This window comes from Salmo salar, chromosome 06 (assembly GCF_965601325.2).
Source record: "Salmo salar chromosome 06, fSalSal1, whole genome shotgun sequence".
Lineage (NCBI taxonomy): Eukaryota > Metazoa > Chordata > Actinopteri > Salmoniformes > Salmonidae > Salmo > Salmo salar.
Window position 1 is genome coordinate 14,114,523 of NC_138296.1, and position 24,626 is coordinate 14,139,148.

General features: G+C 48.6%; 1 protein-coding gene across 2 annotated transcripts in view; it reads right to left on the reverse strand.

Moving 5' to 3' along the window:
* Nucleotides 1–24,626, reverse strand: part of LOC106594314 (serine/threonine-protein kinase LMTK1) — a 75,743-nt gene that overhangs the window by 5,151 nt on the left and 45,966 nt on the right. Inside the window, exons 1-12 of one of the 2 annotated variants that reach the window (XM_082976064.1) lie at nt 19,252–19,906; nt 16,833–16,912; nt 15,264–15,382; nt 14,950–15,037; nt 13,943–14,076; nt 11,454–11,538; nt 11,000–11,121; nt 9,707–9,856; nt 3,029–6,746; nt 2,168–2,332; nt 1,706–1,916; nt 1,064–1,291 (exon numbers count right to left, since the gene is read on the reverse strand). In XM_082976064.1, coding sequence (XP_082832190.1) covers nt 1,064–1,291; nt 1,706–1,916; nt 2,168–2,332; nt 3,029–6,746; nt 9,707–9,856; nt 11,000–11,121; nt 11,454–11,538; nt 13,943–14,076; nt 14,950–15,037; nt 15,264–15,382; nt 16,833–16,912; nt 19,252–19,267 — 5,116 coding nt within the window. In that variant the 5' untranslated portion in view covers nt 19,268–19,906. Of the gene's footprint in view, nt 1–1,063; nt 1,292–1,705; nt 1,917–2,167; nt 2,333–3,028; nt 6,747–9,706; nt 9,857–10,999; nt 11,122–11,453; nt 11,539–13,942; nt 14,077–14,949; nt 15,038–15,263; nt 15,383–16,832; nt 16,913–19,251; nt 19,907–24,626 lie in introns of those variants that run through there. The other variant, XM_082976063.1, reaches the window with a different exon arrangement.

Genomic DNA, 24,626 nt, shown 5'->3' on the forward strand with positions numbered 1-24,626 from the left:
TACAGTACCAGGGGTGTGTTTAACAGGACACTAGTGACTACTACAGTACTACAGTACCATGGGAGTGTTTAACAGGACACTAGTGACTACTACAGTACTACAGTACCAGGGGAGTGTTTAACAGGACACTAGTGACTACTACAGTACTACAGTACCAGGGGAGTGTTTAACAGGACACTAGTGACTACTACAGTACCAGGGGAGTGTTTAACAGGACACTAGCGACTACTACAGTACTACAGTACCAGGGGAGTGTTTAACAGGACACTAGTGACTACTACAGTACCAGGGGAGTGTTTAACAGGACACTAGTGACTACTACAGTACTACAGTACCAGGGGAGTGTTTAACAGGACACTAGTGACTACTACAGTACTACAATACCAGGGGAGTGTTTAACAGGACAATAGCGACTACTACAGTACTACAGTACCAGGGGAGTGTTTAACAGGACACTAGTGACTACTACAGTACTACAGTACCAGGGGAGTGTTTAACAGAACACTAGTGACTACTACAGTACCAGGGGAGTGTTTAACAGGACACTAGTGACTACTACAGTACTACAGTACCAGGGGAGTGTTTAACAGGACACTAGTGACTACTACAGTACCAGGGGAGTGTTTAACAGGACACTAGTGACTACTACAGTACCAGGGGAGTGTTTAACAGGACACTAGTGACTACTACAGTACTACAGTACCAGGGGAGTGTTTAACAGGACACTAGTGACTACTACAGTACTACAGTACCAGGGGAGTGTTTAACAGGACACTAGTGACTATTACAGTACTACAGTACCGGGGGAGTGTTTAACAGGACACTAGTGACTACTACAGTACTACAGTACCAGGGGAGTGTTTAACAGGACACTAGTGACTACTACAGTACTACAATACCAGGGGGGTGTTTAACAGGACACTAGTGACTACTACAGTACCAGGGGAGTGTTTAACAGGACACTAGTGACTACTACAGTACTACAGTACCAGGGGAGTGTTTAACAGGACACTAGTGACTACTACAGTACTACAGTACCAGGGGAGTGTTCACCAGGACTGACCTCCAGCTGAGTTCATGTCTGGATTGGGGACATGTGTGATGGAGAAGCGGGAGCGGGACACGCTGAAACGGGAGAACTGTGATGCTGCTGTTACTGCTACCGGCTTGTCATCGGGAGGCTTGGCAGCAGGGACCGGGATGGGATCGGAGACCGGTGGCTCAGCTGTAGATGGGCTGGACAACGGGCTGGTCATCAATGGGATGTCATCCTCCCACTCAAACCCTCCACCTGAATATGCGCGCATACACACACACACACACAAACACACACAGAGGAGAGGGGGTTTAGAACTGATACAGTATACCTGACTATAGCTTGTGGATTCCCTCAGGGATCCATTCTTAACCCTATTGGTCTCTTACTGTTCTTGTATCCCTCAGGGATCCATTCTTAACCCTCTTGGTCTCTTACTGTTCTTGTATCCCTCAGGGATCCATTCTTAACCCTCTTGGTCTCTTATTGTTCTTGTATCCCTCAGGGATCCATTCTTAACCCTGTTGGTCTCTTACTGTTGTTGTATTCATCAGGGATCCATTCTTAACCCCTTTTGGTCTCTTATTGTTCTTGCATCCCTCAGGGATCCATTCTTAACCTTCTTGGTCTCTAACTGTTCTTGTAACTGAAAGTATTTTTCACTCTTACCTTCTTCTGACATGTTGCCATCAGAGTCCTCTGAGGCGTGTGGTGCCCTGTCCGGGGGGTGGAGGTGGTGGCCCATGGTGGGGTGGTAGTGGTGGCCCATGGTGGAGTGGGGCTGGAGGTCCGGTTGGGGGTTCTCCCCGCCCGAGGCCTGGCCACTGGACTCCGCTCCTGGGGGAAACGTGAAGTCAGCCAGCTCTCCTGTGGGGCTCTCCTGGAGGTGAAAGAGAAATCAGTTAGAAAGTCTCAAATATATCTACTAGTCCAGAAAACAATAATTCAACTGGCCCAACTTTAAACACCACTTTTATGTTGTGTGACTGCTTGTAAATGATTTGTGATGCATCTATGCAGCGGTTATAAAGACTATGAATGCTCTATAATGCGTGGTGCCTTTTTCATCCAGAATGAAGTATTGTCATTGATTGACCATAGTGATGTCACTATGCTTGCAGAGTGACTGACCTGGTCGAACAGGAAGACGGTGACGTCATCAAAGAAGGACACGGCTTTCTTCTTCCTGTCCAGCTCGTCACAGAAGGACTGTGTGAGGAGTGTAGGCATCTTGAGGAGGCTGCGGAGGTTTCTGGCCCCACTACTATCGCTCACCACCACCGGCACCCCCATCACCTAGTCAAGTCAAGTGAGACACAACACACTTCACATCAGTGTGTCTTAATCCTGGTCCTGGGGACCCAAAGTAGAGTACATTGTAGTTTTTAACCCTATAACACACCTGATTCCACTCTTCATGATGAGTTGATTAGTTGAATTAACTGTGTTAGTACTTGGCCAGAAACACATAATGTTCCTCAGGTTTGGGAAACACTGCTTTACATGATTAAAGCTCCAATCTACAGCGGCGAAATGGCCACCTCCGTTTCATAGGAGGCTGCTGAGGGGAGAACGGCTCATAATAATGTCTGAAACGGAGCTAATGGAATGGCACCAAACACATGGAATCATGTGTTTGATGTATTTGATACTATTCCACTTATTTCGCTCCAGCCATTACCACGAGCCTGTCCTCCCAAATTAAGGTGACACCAGACTCCTGTGGCCGGTTTGTGATACTACAAACTCTGACATCTCTGACACCTCTCTGACATCATTGCACATCATTACATGCCAGATAGAACAGCAGAGTATATACTACCATTCTGTTTTACCACGACGTGGATGCTCATTTCCTCTGAACTAAAACGATAAGAAATGTGCCTGGGGCGACCAGTGGAGCTGCTGCTCCTATTGTGGATCTCAGGTTTAAAATAGATTAAAATCATGTAGGAAAATGGGGAACGTGAATATAACCAATATATAACCAACCTCCCCCTCACTGTCCTCCTCGCTCAGCTCCTCCTGCAGGTTGTAGCTCCGCAGCTCCTCCTCTGACTCACTGTCATCTGACTCCTCCCCCTCTGTTAGAGGAGCTCGCCTCTCCACCTCCCGACACAGCTCCTGGAGGGAGGGGGAGCAGGAGAGGAGCGACGGAGAGGAGGTGAGGAGGCCAACAGGACCGTTCTGGTGTCTGCTGTAGCCCGCCTTCTCCTCCTCTTCGTTCTCCTCCTCTAACTCCTCATACTCCTCCTCTTCTCCTCCTCTCTCTCCATTCTCTCCATCCTCGTCGACCTGATTAAACTCTGGCATGTCCTCCTCAGTAGATCCCTGCTCTCCCTCGCCGTCCTCCTCCTTCTCTTTCATCACCTCCTCTCTGTAGTCTATGGTAGAGTCGGAGCCCAGGGACTGGATGGGGGAGTAGTCATCCTCTGAGGCCCTGTGATGGTTATCCTGGTCGGGGTGTCTGGCTGAAGCCTCCTGCACCGTGGAGGAACCCTCAGACACCATGGTGGAGCTGCACCCAGATGCCGGCTCCTCGCCGCTGTGCTCAGACTCCAGGCCTACAGCATCGTCAGGGGCGGACTCTTTGGCCAGACAGCCCCCCATCTGAGGGGGGAAGGGGGCCAGCATGGAGAGGCGCGGGCCGGGGGCCGAGGAGGGAGAAGAACCTGTGGTAGTGTCAAACACCACCACTCCGTTTGTGTTTCCTGTCAGGTCTGTCAGGTCACGGTAACCGTCCTCTCTCTCCGTCTGTGGTTGGAGTTCATCTCTCCTCGCCGACCTTATCCTCTGTTTCGAGGCTGTGTGCCCCACAAAGTCCTTCTTATCTCCTGGACTGGTGAAGAAGTTACTCCCTTCATCCTGGGGACTCCTCTCGTTCTCCGCGTCGTAGTCAGAGAAGTAGGCAGAGTCCATGAACGGATTCTTGTCACTTAGTCCCTTTAGCTGCAGCTCAGTGCTGCCAGAGGAGGAAGAGGTACACAGAGAGACCCCAACCCCATCACCCAGGTCCACCTGCTGAAGGACCATCTGGTCCGACCTCGGCCCCAGGCTAACCCCACCGCGGACTGGGTGGCTCCCACCGAGGACTGGATGTTGTTGGTGGTTTCCTTCGCAGTCCAATAGGAACTCCCCATTCCCACCTCCCTCCTTTAGGATGAACTCTGGGCTTTCATTGTTCTCTGTGTCGTAGCCACTGTCCAGGGATTTGGGGAGGAGAGATGAGGTGAAAGAGGAGGAGAGGGAGGAGGAAGGATGGAGAAAGACATCATCAAGGCTGAAGGCCTCACAGGGGCTGGTGGTGGTAACCGACAATGACAGCGACAGCATGTTCAGGGTGTCCACGGAGTCGGGGGTTCCCACTGGGTTCTGCAGGGAGCGTCCGTGGGGGTGGTGGGCGGGGCTTAGATCGTCTCCGACCTCGTCAGCATAGTCCAGGGAGTAGTCGGCCAAGATTCCAGAAGTGATATCTGTTATGTCATCGTCCTCATCGTCGTAGCTACAGTTGCTGATGTCCACTAGGCTGATGCTGGAATGACCGGCCATCTCCAACCCACTGTCCAGCCCTCTGCTAGCCTCAAACAAGGACCCGACCGGCTCCAGCAGTACCCCTTCAGGGTGGGCCAACCCCATCCCCAGCCTCCTCTCCCCCACACCACCAGAAATCACCTCCGCTGGACCTCTAATGTCTTTAACATGTGAAGGTATCTCCCAAACATTAACCCCCTGTTTCTCTGTCAGGGCTGCCTTAGTGCTGAGGCCTGTGCCAGTGTCAAGCTCCATGTATGTGGACGGGGATTGGATATAGCCTGGTTCTGGGATCATCTTGGGATGGGAGAATTGCCTCTCTCCTGTAATCAGAGATGGGGTTTTACTGTGTCCCTCTACAGACACCGTAGTTGTAGTTTTGGTGGTGGGGACGCTGTCCTTTACACCACCTTTCAGGTTAACACACTTGACAGCAACAGAAGAGCTGGAGAGAGAGTCAACAGCAACACCTCTTAGATGATCTAGAGTAGAGTGGTCTGAGAGACACACAGGTTTATCTCTAGCTCCGTGACACAGGTGACTATATGTAGTAGCACTACTGCCCTCACTGGGTCTGCTAGAGGAAGAGCAGACAGCGCTCTCTCTCCCTGTGGCCTCCATATAGCTGAAGGCTCTGGAGCTGTGCTGCTGGCACATGTTGCTACTGTTACACGAGCCTGTTACAGTAGAGGAGTGTGTCGAGGTGTTGTTGTAATGGAGATCCAGATAGCTGTCCTGTGATTGGCCCGTCTGCCTAAGGTCAAAAGTCATGCTGTTGTTATTGGCCGAGTGGTTGGAGGTCCAGTTGGTGGCTTCTCTCTCAGAGAAGAGATCACCATCGTCGATGTCCCCATTGTCACTTTCTCCTCTCCTCCTGCCCCCCACCAAAAGTCCCCCGTCCCCTGTCTCCACGTCGATGCTAATATGGTTAGCCATGGGTAGAGTCTTTCTGAGGGGAGCCATCATGTCATAGTAGCCTTCACTAACCGTCCTCCTGGCTGTGGTGGTGAAGCCTTGGCTAGCCTCCAGGTAGGGGTCACAGTGTCCCAGACTAGGGCTACTCAGGCACTGGGAGTGGGAGGACCCCAGAGGGGTTTCCAGCCTCCCCATTGGATGATGCAGGTTCAGCTGGGATATTATGGGCGTGTCCTCTGGTGATTGGCAACATGTCTCTCGAATGGGCGACTGTTCACAGTAGAAAGCCTGTCTCTGATTGGGTGAGAAGTACTGGTGGGACCGCCCCAGCTCCACGGGACTGGCTGTGCTGGCTGTCTGTCTCAGGAGAGGCTCCATGGTCAGGGACACGGCAGGGCTATTGTCATAGGAACTGTGTTTACCCCCACTGCTGTCGCCTGCTGCTGCTGACCAGTAGGCACTGGGCTGGGACTGGGACTGGGGCTGTGGGGTTCTGCTCCCTGAGGAGAGGCTGCCATCCTCAGCCTCCAACCCGGGGCTGTAGTCAACCACACTATCATCCAGGTTGATATTACACACCACCGGCTCCTCAATACGGATGTAGTACTCACTGCCGACCGAAGGGCTGTGAGCGCTCAACACTGGCACCACCCCTACCCCCGACCCTGACCCCGACCCGGAGTGGTCGGACTCGTAGTAGGATGGGGAGACCCCCAGAGCGAGCCCTCCCCCCCTTCCATCCCCTTTACAGCTGCCCGAGGTGGAGGTGTTCCCGACGGGGTAGTATACGTCCTGGTAGTGAGGGTTGCCCTGGCCCAGAGGCCCGCTGGTGGATGAGGAACAGTATGGCTGCTCGGCTCTCGCCTGCTCCCACTTGTACTCAAAGTTGAGCCCACCATAGCTGGTCTCTGTCACGGTCAGGATGTCGTCACCGCTGTCGGAGTGGAAGCTGTCCTGGGAGAAGTGTTCGAGGAGGGGGAAGGAGTTGCGGGAGGTGGAGGCCGGCTCCAACTCCACGTCCCCAGGGATAGGTGGTCGGGCTGGGGCAGCGACAGTGGTCTGGGCTAGTGGTGGAGGGGCTGGGCCGGTGTGGCTGTGGGTGGTGCTGCCAGTCAGGTTGGGTCTCAGGGAGTTCCAGCGCTGTTCAAAGTCCTCCTGGACTGCACTGGCCCCCTTGGCACACAGGTAGGTGAGGAGGAGGTGTACCTCTTCACTGTTGGGTCTTTGCTCTGGCTGCAGCCAGCAGAACTGCATCACTTCATACCTGGGGGGGTGTAACAGAGAGAGGGAGGGATGTGGGAGGGAGAGAGGGAGGGAGGAGGGGGGGAGGGAGGGAGGGAGGGACGGACGGACGGAGGGAGCGACAGACAGAGGGAGGGAGATAGATAGACAGAGGGAGCAACAGCAGAGGGAGGAAGGGACAGAGGGAGTGAGAGAGGGAGAGTGGGAGGGAGCGACGGAGGGAGGGAGAGTGGGAGGGAGGAGGGAGCGACAGAGAGGGAGGGAGGGAGGGAGGGAGAGTGGGAGGGAGGAGGGAGCGACAGAGAGGGAGGGAGGGAGGGAGGGAGGGAAGGAAAGAGGGGGGAGGGAGCGACAGAGAGGGAGGGAGGGAGGGAGGGAAGGAAAGAGGGGGGAGGGAGCGACAGAGAGGGAGGGAGGGAGGGAGGGAAGGAAAGAGGGGGGAGGGAGCGACAGACATAGGGAGGGAGGGAGGGAGGGAGCGACGGAGGGAGGGAGAGTGGGAGGGAGGAGGGAGCGACAGAGAGGGAGGGAGGGAGGGAGGGAGGGAAGGAAAGAGGGGGGAGGGAGCGACAGACATAGGGAGGGAGGGAGGGAGGGAGGGAGGGAGGGAAGGAAAGAGGGGGGAGGGAGCGACAGACATAGGGAGGGAGGGAGGGAGGGACAGAGGGAGGGAGGGAGCGACAGACAGAGGGAGGGAGAGAGCGACAGACAGACAGAGAGAGCGACAGACAGCGAGAGGGAGGGAGTGAGAGAGGGAGAGTGGGAGGGAGCGACAGACGAGAGGGAGGGAGGGAGGGAGGGGGGAGGGGGCAGAGGGTTGGGGAAGGGATGAAAAAGTGTTACTCTGTAATTCTGGAGGTTAGTCCATTTATTATGAAAAATTGCTGTATCACACTGAAATGAGGCAGCTACCATGGAATTGATTTAGGAGACAGCAATATGATGAGGAAGTCCTTTGTCCAGCTGTTACTGGCCGCTAGTCTTACAATCTGACAAGGATATATACAAGCCAGATACAGAAACTGTGATTGGAAAGATTGGTTAGCATATAGGAAGGTGTGTGCCTGTGTGTGTCAGCATTAAATACTCAGGTTGTTTTAAATGAGTAACATGCTTGATAAAAGGAACACTATTTGCCAGACGTCCAGAGAAGGATGAATACAAAAGTGTTGTGTACTGTATGTGTGAGATGCCAGAAATATGTATTATATGGTCCTGACAAAATGAGAGGCTCATAGCCAGGTAAATGAGGTATTGATTACAACCCATGTCTCCAAAACTCTTGAATGTGCCGTCCTTGGCCAGCTCTCCTGCTATCTCTCTCAGAATGACCTTCTTGATCCAAATCAGTCAGGTTTCAAGACTGGTCATTCAACTGAGACTGCTCTTCTCTGTGTCACGGAGGCTCTCCGCACTGCTAAAGCTAACTCTCTCTCCTCTGCTCTCATCCTTCTAGACCTATCTGCTGCCTTTGATACCGTGAACCATCAGATCCTCCTCTCCAACCTCTCCGAGTTGGGCATCTCCGGCGCGGCCCACGCTTGGATTGCGTCCTACCTGACAGGTCGCTCCTACCAGGTGGTGTGGCGAGAATCTGTCTCCGCACCACGTGCTCTCACCACTGGTGTCCCCCAGGGCTCTGTTCTAGGCCCTCTCCTATTCTCGCTATACACCAAGTCACTTGGCTCTGTCATATCCTCACATGGTCTCTCCTATCATTCCTATGCAGACGACACACAATTAATTTTCTCCTTTCCCCCTTCTGATAACCAGGTGGCGAATCGCATCTCTGCATGTCTGGCAGACATATCAGTGTGGATGACGGATCACCATCTCAAGCTGAACCTCGGCAAGACGGAGCTGCTCTTCCTCCCGGGGAAGGACTGCCCGTTCCATGATCTCGCCATCACGGTTGACAACTCCATTGTGTCCTCCTCCCAGAGTGCTAAGAACCTTGGCGTGACCCTGGACAACACCTTGTCGTTCTCCACTAACATCAAGGCGGTGACCCGATCCTGTAGGTTCATGCTCTACAACATTCGCAGAGTACGACCCTGCCTCACACAGGAAGCGGCGCAGGTCCTAATCCAGGCACTTGTCATCTCCCGTCTGGATTACTGCAACTCGCTGTTGGCTGGGCTCCCTGCCTGTGCCATTAAACCCCTACAACTCATCCAGAACGCCGCAGCCCGTCTGGTGTTCAACCTTCCCAAGTTCTCTCACGTCACCCTGCTCCTCCGCTCTCTCCACTGGCTTCTAGTTGAAGCTCGCATCCGCTACAAGACCATGGTGCTTGCCTACGGAGCTGTGAGGGGAACGGCACCTCCGTACCTTCAGGCTCTGATCAGGCCCTACACCCAAACAAGGGCACTGCGTTCATCCACCTCTGGCCTGCTCGCCTCCCTACCTCTGAGGAAGCACAGTTCCCGCTCAGCCCAGTCAAAACTGTTCGCTGCTCTGGCACCCCAATGGTGGAACAAGCTCCCTCACGACGCCAGGACAGCGGAGTCAATCACCACCTTCCGGAGACACCTGAAACCCCACCTCTTTAAGGAATACCTAGGATAGGATATATTAATCCTTCTAACCCCCCCCCTAAAAGATTTAGATGCACTATTGTAAAGTGGTTCTTCCACTGGATATCATAAGGTGAATGCACCAATTTGTAAGTCGCTCTGGATAAGAGCGTCTGCTAAATGACTTAAATGTAAATGTAATGTCAGGAGAAGAAGACTAATGGTTGGTTAGTGCGCCAGTATAAAAGGCATTGATTGGTTGATATGAGGATAGGGAGTACTAATGATTGGTTACAGACCAAAGGATTGTGGCGTATCCTGCATAGGCGCCCGAGTGTGCATGCGTTTGTACACTTGTGCGAGTGTGTGTGCGAGCGCATTAGTGCATTCGTGCATGTGTGTGTGTGTATGTGTGCATGTGTGTGTGTGTTTCTCTGTGTGTGTGTGTGTGTGTGTGTGTACTCACCAGCGCTCAGCCAGGGGTACTTTGAGCCGGGGCCTGGTTAGTTTGAGCTGCTGTTCCTTCACAGCGTAGGTCAGGACCTGTCTGTCAGTGTAGTGTCTGTACGGCTGGTTCCCCAACTCAAACAACTCCCAGATAGTCACTCCCAGAGACCTAGAACAGAGACAAACCCATGAAGTGACGTCTTCAGATAGTCACTCCCAGAGACCTAGAACAGAGACAAACCCATGAAGTAACGTCTTCAGATAGTCACTCCCAGAGACCTAGAACAGAGACAAACCCATGAAGTGACGTCTTCAGATAGTCACTCCCAGAGACCTAGAACAGAGACTAACCCATGAAGTGACGTCTTCAGATAGTCACTCCCAGAGACCTAGAACAGAGACAAACCCATGAAGTAACGTCTTCAGATAGTCACTCCCAGAGACCTAGAACAGAGACAAACCCATGAAGTAACGTCTTCAGATAGTCACTCCCAGAGACCTAGAACAGAGACAAACCCATGAAGTAACGTCTTCAGATAGTCACTCCCAGAGACCTAGAACAGAGACAAACCCATGAAGTAACGTCTTCAGATAGTCACTCCCAGAGACCTAGAACAGAGACAAACCCATGAAGTAACGTCTTCAGATAGTCACTCCCAGAGACCTAGAACAGAGACAAACCCATGAAGTAACGTCTTCTGATAGTCACTCCCAGAGACCTAGAACAGAGACTAACCCATGAAGTAACGTCTTCAGATAGTCACTCCCAGAGACCTAGAACAGAGACTAACCCATGAAGTAACGTCTTCTGATGAGGAACTTCATAGTTGACCATGTGGCCTGACTAGGAAAAACTCTGGACACCAGATCCCAGAGTTTCTCTTAGGCAGGGAAAACACCGAGCCCTATTCAATAGAGGTTTGATTAGATGTAGCAGGTTTTGATTAGCCTTTATTTAGTCCCAGTGTGTTTGTGCTGTCATGACAACTCCTTGTCACTCATTGTCATGTCACATCTGGATTGACAATGAGCTATGGAGTTGGAAAGAGCACAAACTGATCTGGGACCAGGCTAGGTTTGGTTGAAGAGTTGTATCAAAAACACCATAAGTCAAATCTGGGACCAGGCTAGGTTTGGTTGAAGAGTTGTATCAATAACACCATAAGTCAAATCTGGGACCAGGCTAGGTTTGGTTGAAGAGCTGTATCGTTGACCTTAACAATAACACTGTAGGGGCTGAGTCAACCATAGTGTATGGTGCTGACACCATTCATACCTACACCCTGACCCCTGACCCCTCCCCCCTGCTCACCAGACGTTGCTGTCCTTAGTCTGGTCCACCACTAGTAGGTTACCATGCACCTCGTCTATGAGCTCTGGGGCGATCCAACGCAGCGGCACCCAGATCTGGTCTGGAGTCACAAAGTAGTCATCCTACAGAGTAGAGTAGAATAGAGCAGAATAATTTGATGGAAATACTACTTTATCGTCTGTCTGTTACAATGGAAACTATTCTTCTGCCCCACCCCTATTCAGTATGTAGAAAAATACACAATAAAATACAATATAACCAAGACTGGTTTATTACTGTAGATTCACCAAGACTGGTTTATTACTGTAGACTCATCAAGACTGGTTAATTACTGTAGACTCACCAAGACTGGTTAATTACTGTAGACTCACCAAGACTGGTTAATTACTGTAGACTCATCAAGACTGGTTTATTACTGTAGAGTCATCAAGACTGGTTAAAACTGTAGGCTCACCTTGTATCTGCTGTGTGAGAGGCCATAGTCTCCTATCTTTACTGTCATCTCTGAGGTCAGAAGGCAGTTCCTTAAGGCCAGGTCACTGTAAAGAGGAGAGGGAGGAACAGTTCATCACATTATAGTCATTTAGCAGACGCTGTTATCCAGAGAGACTTACAGCAGCACTTAGGGTTAGGTACCTTGCTCAAGGGCACATCGACAGATTTTTCACCTAGTCTGCTCAGGGATTTGAACCAGCGACCTTTCAGTTACTGGCCCAACGGTCTTAACCACTAGGCTACCTGCCACTCATTCACCAGACCAGACTAAACCATATGTAATACTACTCTGACTGCAATAACATCGTATCACAAGAAACCAATTCCATTCAATCATTGTTATTGAATGTATTGTACCACAGGAAAACATGATGCTTCACAACATTTACCGCTCAATAGCATAAAGTACGGGTGTAATTTACTGGTATGACTGCACAAGTACTGTAGCTACGTGGATTTCTCATTTTTCTCTGTAGCTATTTCTGACTACTACACAGGCAGCAAGATTTTGTTGATCTTAACTCTACCTATCATCAGCTCCTCAGCACATCGATTGGCTGCTACCATGGTAACAAGGAGAGAAGGGTTCCCCCCGGCAACAAAATCACTGATGCTGGAGTTGGTGAGAGTCACTCAGGCAGCACCAGGATGTTGTTACCGGGACAGACCAACAGGGGGAGCTCCAGAGCAACACAGCTTCAGTCATATCCTTACATATTTCCATATTTTTATTTAACATTTATTTAAATTGTGATGTATATAATATCCTCAATATCATGTTCATTTGGAGACAGTCCTGCACAGTCCCAGTTGTATCTAGGGTGGTATGTGTCAGAGTGAGACCAGATCCTTCAACATCCTCCAGATCATCCTGATTCAGTTCCCTCTATCTGTTTTATGTCACTACAACATGTATGCTACCGTTCATACAGTGTATATATCGTTGTTCTTCACTACAACATGTATGCTACCGTTCATACAGTGTATATATCGTTGTTCTTCACTACAACATGTATGCTACCGTTCATACAGTGTATATATCGTTACTCTTCACTACAACATGTATGCTACCGTTCATACAGTGTATATATCGTTACTCTTCACTACAACATGTATGCTACCGTTCATACAGTGTATATATCGTTGTTCTTCACTACAACATGTATGCTACCGTTCATACAGTGTATATATCGTTACTCTTCACTACAACATGTATGCTACCGTTCATACAGTGTATATATCGTTACTCTTCACTACAACATGTATGCTACCGTTCATACAGTGTATATATCGTTACTCTTCACTACAACATGTATGCTACCGTTCATACAGTGTATATATCGTTACTCTTCACTACAACATGTATGCTACCGTTCATACAGTATATATATCGTTGCTCTTCACTACAACATGTATGCTACCGTTCATACAGTATATATATCGTTGTTCTTCACTACAACATGTATGCTACCGTTCATACAGTGTATATATCGTTGTTCTTCACTACAACATGTATGCTACCGTTCATACAGTATATATATCGTTGCTCTTCACTACAACATGTATGCTACCGTACATACAGTGTATATATCGTTACTCTTCACTACAACATGTATGCTACCGTTCATACAGTGTATATATCGTTGTTCTTCACTACAACACGTATGCTACCGTTCATACAGTGTATATATCGTTACTCTTCACTACAACATGTATGCTACCGTTCATACAGTATATATATCGTTGCTCTTCACTACAACATGTATGCTACCGTACATACAGTGTATATATCGTTACTCTTCACTACAACATGTATGCTACCGTTCATACAGTGTATATATCGTTACTCTTCACTACAACATGTATGCTACCGTTCATACAGTGTATATATCGTTACTCTTCACTACAACATGTATGCTACCGTTCATACAGTGTATATATCGTTGTTCTTCACTACAACATGTATGCTACCGTTCATAGTGTATATATCGTTACTCTTCACTACAACATATCAGAAACATATTGCTATGGAATGATTGATATGTTCTAGGACTTTCATTTGGACTCGAGTTCATAAGGAAGTTGTGTTAGTGCAGGTGTCCACTAACCCACCTGTGAATGAAGTTGTGTTTGTGCAGGTGTTCACTAACCCACCTGTGAATTAAGTTGTATTTGTGAAGGTGTCAACTAATCCACCTGTGAATGAAGTTGTGTTAGTGCAGGTGTCCACTAACCCACCTGTGAATGAAGTTGTGTTTGTGCAGGTGTCCACTAACCCACCTGTGAATGAAGTTGTGTTTGTGAAGGTGTCCACTAACCCACCTGTGAATGAAGTTGTATTTGTGAAGGTGTCCACTAACCCACCTGTGAATGAAGTTGTATTTGTGAAGGTGTCCACTAACCCACCTGTGAATGAAGTTGTATTTGTGAAGGTGTCCACTAACCCACCTGTGAATGAAGTTGTGTTTGTGCAGGTGCAGCAGGCCCGAGGCGATCTCGCACGCCATTCGCTGGAGGGTCAGGGGATCAGGGGTCACGGAGTCAGCCGCCCGACAGCTGCGCAGGTAACTCTTCAGGTCACCCTGATGACCAGGACAGGAAGTGATGTCATAAAATGATTTGGCACTCTATATCACCATTTTCCCTAGTGCACTATATAGGGAATATGGTCAAAAGTAGTGCAGTAGATATGAATATAGGATGCCATTTGGGACACACAAACCTATGTTTGTAATGTATGTCTGTATAATAACCCATCACAACTTGCTCTCATTCACTTTACATTTTTACATTTTAGTCATTTAGGAGACGCTCTTATCCAGAGCGACTTACAGTAGTGAATGCATACATTTCATTTCATGCATATTTTTAATTTTTTTGTACTGGCCCCCCGTGGGAATCGAACCCACAACCCTGGCGTTGCACACACCATGCTGGCATTGCAAACACCATGCTCTACCAACTGAGCCACAGGGAAGACACTTCCCCTTCTATGTCTGTTAGCAGTATGGTGGAAACTCTGATCTGTAAGGTGTTAGGAATATGGTGGAAACTGATCTGTAAGGGTGTTAGCAATATGGTGGAAACTCTGCACTGTAAGGTGTTAGCAGTATGGTGGTTGTTCTGATCTGTAAGGGTGTTATCAATATGGTAGAAGCTCTGATCTGTAAGGGTGTTATCAAAATGGTGGAAGCTCTGATCTGTAAGGGTGTTATCAAAATGGTGGAAGCTCTGATCTGTAAGGGTGTTATCAATATGGTGGAAGCTCAGACCCTTCTGCAAACCCAGAGGAAAGTGTAGAAAGCAGATTGTCCCTGCTGTAACAATACTGTATTCCACCAACAGGGGGAGCAAGTATCCATCTCACCAGAGAACTCCATATAGTAGGTGGTTGTGACCTCTGAGATAGGGGTTAGGGTTTAGGGGGTTAGGGGGCCAGGGGAGGTTTCTCTCACCAGAGGACAGAACTCCATGACCAGTAGGTAGGGTGTAACCTCTGAGCACTGTGCCAGGCACTGCAGGAGGGCTGGGTTCTGGAGGGCACTGGGGGAACGGGGAGGGAGAGGAGATGGGTCATAGTTCAACAGTCATGTTTACAGTCATAGTTTATAGTGAACATACAGTCAGATCACATGGAAAGAGGTAGCAGGATAACCATGTATAGGCATTCATTCATTCACCAATTGATTGATTAATGAATGAATTAATTGTACTGGATGCAAAGGGTGGGGTATACAGGGTATGAGATCCATATTGCTGTGGTTCTGACCGGTATGGCTGTGCCTCTTCCAGGAAGTGCATCTGGTCCTGGACACTGGCACTGGCCTTCAGCTCCTTGACCACCACCTGGGTGGTGCTGAGACCTGCATTCACCTCCCCCAAGAGAACCTATACAGGACCCACAGAGACACAGACAGAGATCAGTTCCTTTACCACTACCTGAGACCTGCATTCACCTGCCCCAAGATAGCCTAAAACAGGACCCAACAGAGACACAGACAGACACACACACACACACACACACAAAACATTTACAGTAGTTAACATGGTAAAGACAGGGGGCAACGGAGACAGAGAAAGACAGAGAAAGACAGAGAGAAAGACAGAGAGAGATACAGAGAGAGAGACAGAGCGAGAGAGGCAGGAAGAGACAGGGAGAGACAGAGAGAGACAGGGAGAAGAGCAAAACGTACAGTTCAGCACTAACTAAAAAGCTTTGTCTCAGGAAGCAATGCAGATGGAATGGAATTCAGTGTGACGTGTAGATAGTCCCAGCTCTCAGACAGACAAGGCTGTAGGTCAGCTCGTGGCCCTAATACGATCAACACCACATTACATACACATTCCACACACACTACCTCACAGCACACAGTAGTGTGTCTCCAATGGCACCCTATCCCCTATATAGTGCACTACGTTTGACCAGGGCCCATAAGGCTATGGCCCAAAGTAATGCACTATATAGGGAATATGGTGCCATTTGGGATGTTGACAGTAACATGGAGGAAACCAGGAAGAGGGAGGACATGAGGAAAGACACAGGCTGCCGTCTTGTCCCAATCTTTACCCTTATTCTCCCTAAAGTGTACACTCATTCTCTCACTCACCCTCAGAACATTTTACATTGTCATTTTTTGTCATTTAGCAGACGATTTTATCCAGATCGACTGGTCCATGCTTAAACAATACAGGAATTGACTGGTATAATACATGGTGAAACCTCCCTCTAACTGGTCCATGCTTAAACATTACAGGAATGGACTGGTATAATACATGGTGAAACCTCTCTCTAACTGGTCCATGCTTAAACATTACAGGAATGGACTGGTATAATACATGGTGAAACCTCCCTCTAACTGGTCCATGCTTAAACATTACAGGAATGGACTGGTATAATACATGGTGAAACCTCCCTCTAACTGGTCCATGCTTAAACATTACAGGAATGGACTGGTATAATACATGGTGAAACCTCCCTCTAACTGGTCCATGCTTAAACATTACAGGAATGGACTGGTATAATACATGGTGAAACCTCTCTCTAACTGGTCCATGCTTAAACATTACAGGAATGGACTGGTATAATACATGGTGAAACCTCCCTCTAACTGGTCCATGCTTAAACATTACAGGAATGGACTGGTATAATACATGGTGAAACCTCCCTCTAACTGGTCCATGCTTAAACAATGCCTTTACTGTACATCCATGAGGGGAAGTGAGCTTGTGCATACTTCAGGAACAAGGGTAGCGAATCAGAACCCAGCTACAGACTTTGGGAGGAGTGGTTTCTGTGTCGTTAGTATGTGTTAAGAAGATAATCCGGGGAGCAGCTCACCTTGCCAAACCAACCATGTCCTATCTCCTTCACATATAGTAGACTGTGGCGACCCAGCTCTGACGATTTCAACAGCTGGACTGCAGAGAGAGAGGGGAGAGGGAGAGTCAGACACATTCCAATTGTTAGACTTCTAGATTGTTAGAATGAAGACAGGATGAAGTAAGAGAGGGAGAGGGGGAGAGAAGGGGAGAGGAAGAGAGGGAGAGAATAAGAGAGGAAGAGAGGAAGAGAGGGTGAGAAGGAGAGAAGGAGAGAGGAAAAGAGGGAGATGAGAGAGCAAGAGAGGGAGAGAGGATGAGAGGGAGAGAGGAAGAGAGGGACAGAGGAAGAGAGGAAGAAAAGGAGAGAGGGAGAGAAGGAGAGCAGGGAGAGGAGAGCGTAAGAGTGGGAGGGAGGAGGGAGGAGAGAGGAGAGCGTAAGAGAGGGAGAGGGAGGGAGAAGAAGCGAGGGAGAGAGGATGAGTAAGATGGGGAGAAAGGGAGAGTAAGAGAGGGAGAGGGGGAGAGAGGAGAGGGAGAGGGAGGGAGAGGAAGTGAGGGAGAGATGGAGACAGGGAGAGAGGGAGAGGAAGAGAGGGAGACAGGGACGGAGGGAGACAGGGAGAGAGGAAGAGAGGGAGACAGGGACGGAGGGAGAGAGGAAGAGAGGGAGACAGGGACGGGGGGAGACAGGGAGAGAGGAAGAGAGGGAGACAGGGACGGAGGGAGACAGGGAGAGAGGAAGAGAGGGAGACAGGGACGGAGGGAGACAGAGAGAGAGGAAGAGAGAGAGAGGGAGATACAGTTAAATGCGCTTACTCTCAGTAATAATAAAGAGATATCTCCTAGGGAAGTAAAATGTTGCTTCTAAAAGTTTAGCAGAGAAAACAAACTCATAATCCTCCTCAAACAAACTGAAGAGACAGAAACTCCTCTGAAGGCACTATGCTGTCAGCTAACATGGTCTTAGTCCCAACTGGCACCCTATTCTCTATATAGTGCACTCATTTTGACCAGGGCTCATGGGACTCTGGTCAAAAGTAGTGCACTAAGTAGGGAATAGGGTGCCATTTGGGATTTGAGCCATGGTTCAACTCCTCCTAAATAACCCGAGTCTGTCTATCTGTCAACTCCTCCTAAATAACCCCAGTCTGTCTATCTGTCAACTCCTCCTAAATAACCCCAGATTCTGTCTATCTGTCAACTCCTCCTAAATAACCCCAGAGTCTGTCTATCTGTCAACTCCTCTTAAATAACCCCAGAGTCTGTCTATCTGTCAACTCCTCCTAAATAACCCCAGATTCTGTCTATCTGTCAACTCCTCCTAAATAACCCCAGTCTGTCTATCTGTCAACTCCTCCTAAATAACCCCAGAGTCTGTCTATCTGTCAACTCCTCCTAAATAACCCCAGTCTGTCTATCTGTCAACTCCTCTTAAATAACCCCAGAGTCTGTATATCTGTCAACTCCTCCTAAATAACCCCAGAGTCTGTCTATCTGTCAACTCCTCCTAAATAACCCCAGTCTGTCTATCTGTCAACTCCTCCTAAATAACCCCAGAGTCTGTCTATCTGTCAACTCCTCCTAAATAACCCCAGTCTGTCTATCTGTCAACTCCTCCTAAATAACCCCAGAGTCTGTCTATCTGTCAACTCCTCCTAAATAACCCCAGATTCTGTCTATCTGTCAACTCCTCTTAAATAACCCCAGTCTGTCTATCTGTCAACTCCTCCTAAATAACCCCAGAGTCTGTCTATCTGTCAACTCCTCCTAAATAACCCCAGTCTGTCTATCTGTCAACTCCTCCTAAATAACCCCAGTCTGTCTATCTGTCAACTCCTCCTAAATAACCCCAGAGTCTGTCTATCTGTCAACTCCTCTTAAATAACCCCAGAGTCTGTCTATCTGTCAACTCCTCCTAAATAACCCCAGTCTGTCTATCTGTCAACTCCTCTTAAATAACCCCAGAGTCTGTATATCTGTCAACTCCTCCTAAATAACCCCAGAGTCTGTCTATCTGTCAACTCCTCCTAAATAACCCCAGTCTGTCTATCTGTCAACTCCTCCTAAATAACCCCAGAGTCTGTCTATCTGTCAACTCCTCCTAAATAACCCCAGAGTCTGTCTATCTGCCAACTCCTCCTAAATAACCCCAGAGTCTGTCTATCTGTCAACTCCTCCTAAATAACCCCAGTCTGTCTATCTGTCAACTCCTCCTAAATAACCCCAGTCTGTCTATCTGTCAACTCCTCCTAAATAACCCCAGAGTCTGTCTATCTGTCAACTCCTCCTAAATAACCCCAGAGTCTGTCTATCTGTCAACTCCTCCTAAATAACCCCAGAGTCTGTCTATCTGTCAACTCCTCCTAAATAACCCTAGAGTCTGTCCATCTGTCAACTCCTACAGAATAGAGCATCATATTACTAAAAACAAGTACCTTGACGAATCCTCATAATTTAGAGATGATGATGATGGTGAAGGTGGTGATGAAGATAGAGTAGCTGGAGTGGCGGAGCGGCCAGCCGTCCACCCTGAGGTAGAGCACCGTGTGTGTGTGTACGGTGCTGGTCTGTGTGCGGTGAATGGGTCCGGTCCCAGAGAGGACGGTATGTGGAGAAAACCTCTCCCTGTCCACAGAAGTGATGAGAGACCAGCCACCGCAAGTGTGTGTGAGAGTCCATGGCCCCAGTCCCGGTGTGTGTGTGTGAGAGAGAAGAACCCATGACTGCTGAGGCCACGTCAGCCAACCCTCCACAGGGTTTAACCCTACGAGCCCTCACACAGCTGAACAAGCTGCCTGCTCCCTCTCTCTCTCTAACGCTGTCTCTCTCTCTCTCTCTCTCTGTCTCCCTCCCTCTCTCTCTCCCTCTCTCTCTCCCTCTCTCTCTCTCTCCCTCTCTCCCTCATCACAATGCATCGTCCTCACACTGTTCCAAAACTAAACATGTTCCAGAACCCCGTCCATGAACTTTCCTCCCAACTGTCACACAGACTGTACTGTCTCCTCTCTTCTATAGACTGGGTCTCAGCTCTGTCTCCTCTATAGACTGGGTCTCAGCTCTGTCTCCTCTATAGACTGGGTCTCAGCTCTGTCTCTCCTCTATAGACTGGGTTTCAGCTCTGTCTCTCCTCTATAGACTGGGTCTCAGCTCTGTCTCCTCTATAGACTGGGTCTCAGCTCTGTCTCTTCTATAGACTGGGTCTCAGCTCTGTCTCCTCTATAGACTGGGTCTCAGCTCTGTCTCTTCTATAGACTGGGTTTCAGCTCTGTCTCTCCTCTATAGACTGGGTCTCAGCTCTGTCTCCTCTATAGACTGGGTCTCAGCTCTGTCTCTTCTATAGACTGGGTCTCAGCTCTGTCTCCTCTATAGACTGGGTCTCAGCTCTGTCTCCTCTATAGACTGGGTCTCAGCTCTGTCTCTTCTATAGACTGGGTCTCAGCTCTGTCTCTTCTATAGACTGGGTCTCAGCTCTGTCTCCTCTATAGACTGGGTCTCAGCTCTGTCTCTTCTATAGACTGGGTCTCAGCTCTGTCTCTTCTATAGACTGGGTCTCAGCTCTGTCTCTTCTATAGACTGGGTCTCAGCTCTGTCTCTTCTATAGACTGGGTCTCAGCTCTGTCTCTTCTATAGACTGGGTCTCAGCTCTGTCTCTTCTATAGACTGGGTCTCAGCTCTGTCTCCTCTATAGACTGGGTCTCAGCTCTGTCTCCTCTATAGAGTGGGTCTCAGCTCTGTCTGAAGCAGCATAGCAGGAATCTCAACCAGCAGGGTCCTTCTCTGTATGTGGAACATAGAAGACAGAAGAGCAGTCCCTCTGCTGTCCCGATGTTTTCTGGTGAGGCTCTGCTGTTTTTCTGTGAGGTTCTAGAGTCTTTCTGTGAGGTTCTAGAATCTTTCTGTGAGGTTCTAGAAGACATGTTCTCCTGCTTCTCTGAGCGCTGTGGCCAGCAACGCCATGTGTTCTGGTCAGGCATGACTCTCTCTCTCTCTGTCCGTGTGTCCAACCAACCGCCTCTTCTAATCTTCCAATCTCTCTCCCTTTCCCAAACCCAGACAGCGTACTGGGTGTGTGCTGGCATACACTGTACACTGGTCACGCATGGCTCTGTCTGTGTGTCCAACCGACTCCGACCGCCAGGCATGTCCGTAGTGTGTCGCCCGACTGACTGTCTGACTGACTGTCTGACTGACTGTCTGACTGACTGACTGTCTGACTGACTGACTGTCTGACTGACTGTTTGTCTGACTGACTGTCTGACTGACTGACTGACTGTCTGACTGACTGACTGACTGTCTGACTGACTGTTTGTCTGACTGACTGTCTGACTGACTGTCTGACTGACTGACTGACTGACTGTCTGACTGACTGACTGACTGACATGCCAGCACACTGTTCTCCCTCAGGAGCAGCAGTGACATAAGAGACACATTATAATAGCCTTCTGTCTGTGTGTCACTGGGACTGGCAGAAGCATTCCACACACACACACCACACACACACACACACACACACACACACACACACACACACACACACACACACACACACACACACACACACACACACACACACACAGAGAGCTCTATGAGATGCAGAGAGAAAGGTCTGTCATAGATCCCCACCCCCCACCCCTCCCCCTCCTGTCCATCATCATTTGATAGAAAGACATTTCACTGTACTTGTTGTGCATGTGACATCAACACTTGATACTATCTCTCTCTCTCTATCCCCTCCCTCTCTCTTCCCCCTTACTATTACACACAGACACATCCCTGTCTTATAACCCATACCACTACCACCCTCTGCCTCTCTCTCTCTATCCCCCCTCTCTCTTCCCCCTTACTATTACACACAGACACATCCCTGTCTTATAACCCATACCACTACCACCCTCTGCTTCTCTCTCTCTCTATCCCCTCCCTCTCTCTTCCCCCTTACTATTACACACAGACCAGGGGCGGAAATCCCGGGGGGGACGGGGGGGACACGACCCCCCCATCCTGGGAAAAATATGATTTGTCCCCCCCAATATATCACTGAAACATAACTATGTCATTTAAATAATATTAATAATACGCAATGAAAGCAATTGTGCTGATTATAGACACTTAATAGCGCGTTTTTAAGTTTCAAATGATTGCGACCCCCCGCCCTTTGCCTCACAATGGTTTGATCCACTGCCAGTTCCTTAGCTTGCTACGTAACTGCCGTGAGGTTCATCCAGTCAATCGCGCACACACACACTAGCTGAATATGTAGAGCTAGCGCGCAAATATTAACTATTAAGCTAGCTAGTACCTATTCCATTTATGTGGCGTCGTCAAAGATGGAATCAGCATGCAGTTGATGTAAGTTAGTGCTTCAAAGTCCCTGTGATAAGGTTAGCGATAAACTGAAGTCCAAACTGAACAGAACTACACTCTCATCTACCATTGTCTTAAATATATTTAATGGTCTCGTTGCAAAAGCTAAATTGTCGCAAGGGAACTTTTATTTATTTAATTTCACCTTTTATTGAACCCGGGTAGCAAAGATTATAGCAAACACCACTGAAACTGAATTGGTGCTCGCTAGCTTTGCAAATTCAGCTATTGTTGGAAGCCAGCCAATATGAAACAAACTATTAAAATTACGAAAGGTTGCAGCATATGTTGTGTAAATGGTGAACTCATACAGCTGTCAACTCTTGTCATTTTAATCCGTTTCACATTTGCTAGCTACCTTTTAGATCGAAGCCCATATAGAATGATTGAAGATGATAGAAGCCCATCTCCTACTGTAAATAACCTACACACTGTGAGTGTAGCCAGCCAGGTAGAAAAATGGCAGAAAAAAGACGTACATCAGAGTATTTTTCAATACACCAAAACGCATAGTAAGAACCCTAGTAGCCTAATATCTCAAAGACTAGTTGATAAAATGTTCATAAGAAAGAAATGAAATTCTAATGGAAATGTTTCACAATGATGTCATTAGGCAGAGCAGGCAACAGATGGCACACAGACAGCAGAGTTGGGGACAGATATGCAGGGACAGACTGGCAGAGACAGGGAGTCTCAGGTAAGTTTGTTGAGTCTTTGTTTGGCAACATTATGAAAGGTTCTCCATTTTTTTTACTTGTAAAATAGGAACATAATTGGAAAATGCCATGGATACCCCCACTCTCAACTTAAACTGGTGACTGAACTAAGATTTGTTAAAGGCAATGGTATTAGTTGTGTAGTTTTGGGTACTGGTAGTTAGGAGTACGGCAAACACCTTATTTCTTTGGTTCCTCAATATACATTTACCATATTACAATGTAGGCTATGTGTTACAGCATTACTTTTGGTGTCCCCCTCAGGAATTGCTCTTGAGAAAATGTCATGTAATTGTCCCCACCAAAGTGGATATCAGATTTTCGCCCCTGACACAGACACATCCCTGTCTTATAACCCATACCACTACCACCCTCTGCCTCTCTCTCTCTATCCCCTTCCTCTCTCTTCCCCCTTACTATTACACACAGACACATCCCTGTCTTATAACCCATACCACTACCACCCTCTGCCTCTCTCTCTACCCCCCCCCCCTCTCGCTCTCTGACAGACCACTCCCTGTATTCTCTCCCTCTCTTTCTCCATCTCCCCCCCATCCCCTCCCTCCCTCCCTCTCTCTGACTCAGTCCCCTCCCTGTATTGTAAACCATAATGCCAGTCCTCTGCCCCAGCGTTCCAGGAGTGCCACAGTGACAGCCCAGCCGTTCACAGCCTCCTACTCCCCCATCACCATCACTATCCACTGGCCTAAAGGCTAAATCACAACCTTTGTCTGTTGGTTGGTCCCCAGTGCTTGGTACCAGCCTACCAACTCAGCAGACACAGGACCCATTCACTGGGCATTCTCTGGACCCTAGCACTGCTGCTGGGCAGGGGTTGTCACGGTGATAACAGCACGCACACACACACACACACACCACACACACACACACACACACACACACACACACACACACACCCAACCCCTGATCCCCTCCCCACCACTCCTCTCTCTCTCTCTCTCTCTCTCCCTCTCTCTCCCTCCAGAGGTTCTTCTCTCCTTTCTTTTCTAAATAACTGTTCCTTTATATCATTCCATCCCACTAGGAATGTGCGTGTGTCCGTGCGTGCGTGTGTGTGTGTACATGCGTGTGTGTCTCTCTGTGTGTGTGTGTGTGTGTGTGTGTGTGTGTGTTCGTGCGTGTCAGTTCATCCCACTAGAGGAATGTGTGTGTGTGTATGTTCTGTCTTCCCACTCATGGCATTCCCTGGCAGTGAAGCCTGAGGTAAGAGGCAGGCATTGTGGCTGTGAGCTGGTGGGATGATACACACACACAGTAACGTACACACTGTTGGGCTAAATGATATTCACCCACACAGACTGAATTACTGCTGTATTACAAAGCTATGGGAATGTGAAATAATGCACATATGTAAAAGTCTGTGTGCTTTTTGCTTCCTGTATGCTATTATATATGTGTGTGTGTGTGTGTGTGTGTGTGTGTGTGTGTGTGTGTGTGTGTGTGTGTGTGTGTGTGTGTGTGTGTGTGTGTGTGTGTGTGTGTGTGTGTGTGTGTGTGTGGTGTGTGTGTGTGTGTGTGTGTGTGTGTGTGTGTGTGTGTGTGTGTATACATGTTACAGTATGTGTGTGTGACAGTCTCTGCCTCTTTTAAAAAGACTATTGAGTTGAGGCAATTCTCTACAGGACAGAAATGCAAAACTGAGCAATCATGGAATCAAGCCATAAAATATATTTCCATAGTGTGTAGGTGGCATAGCTAGTTGACTATCT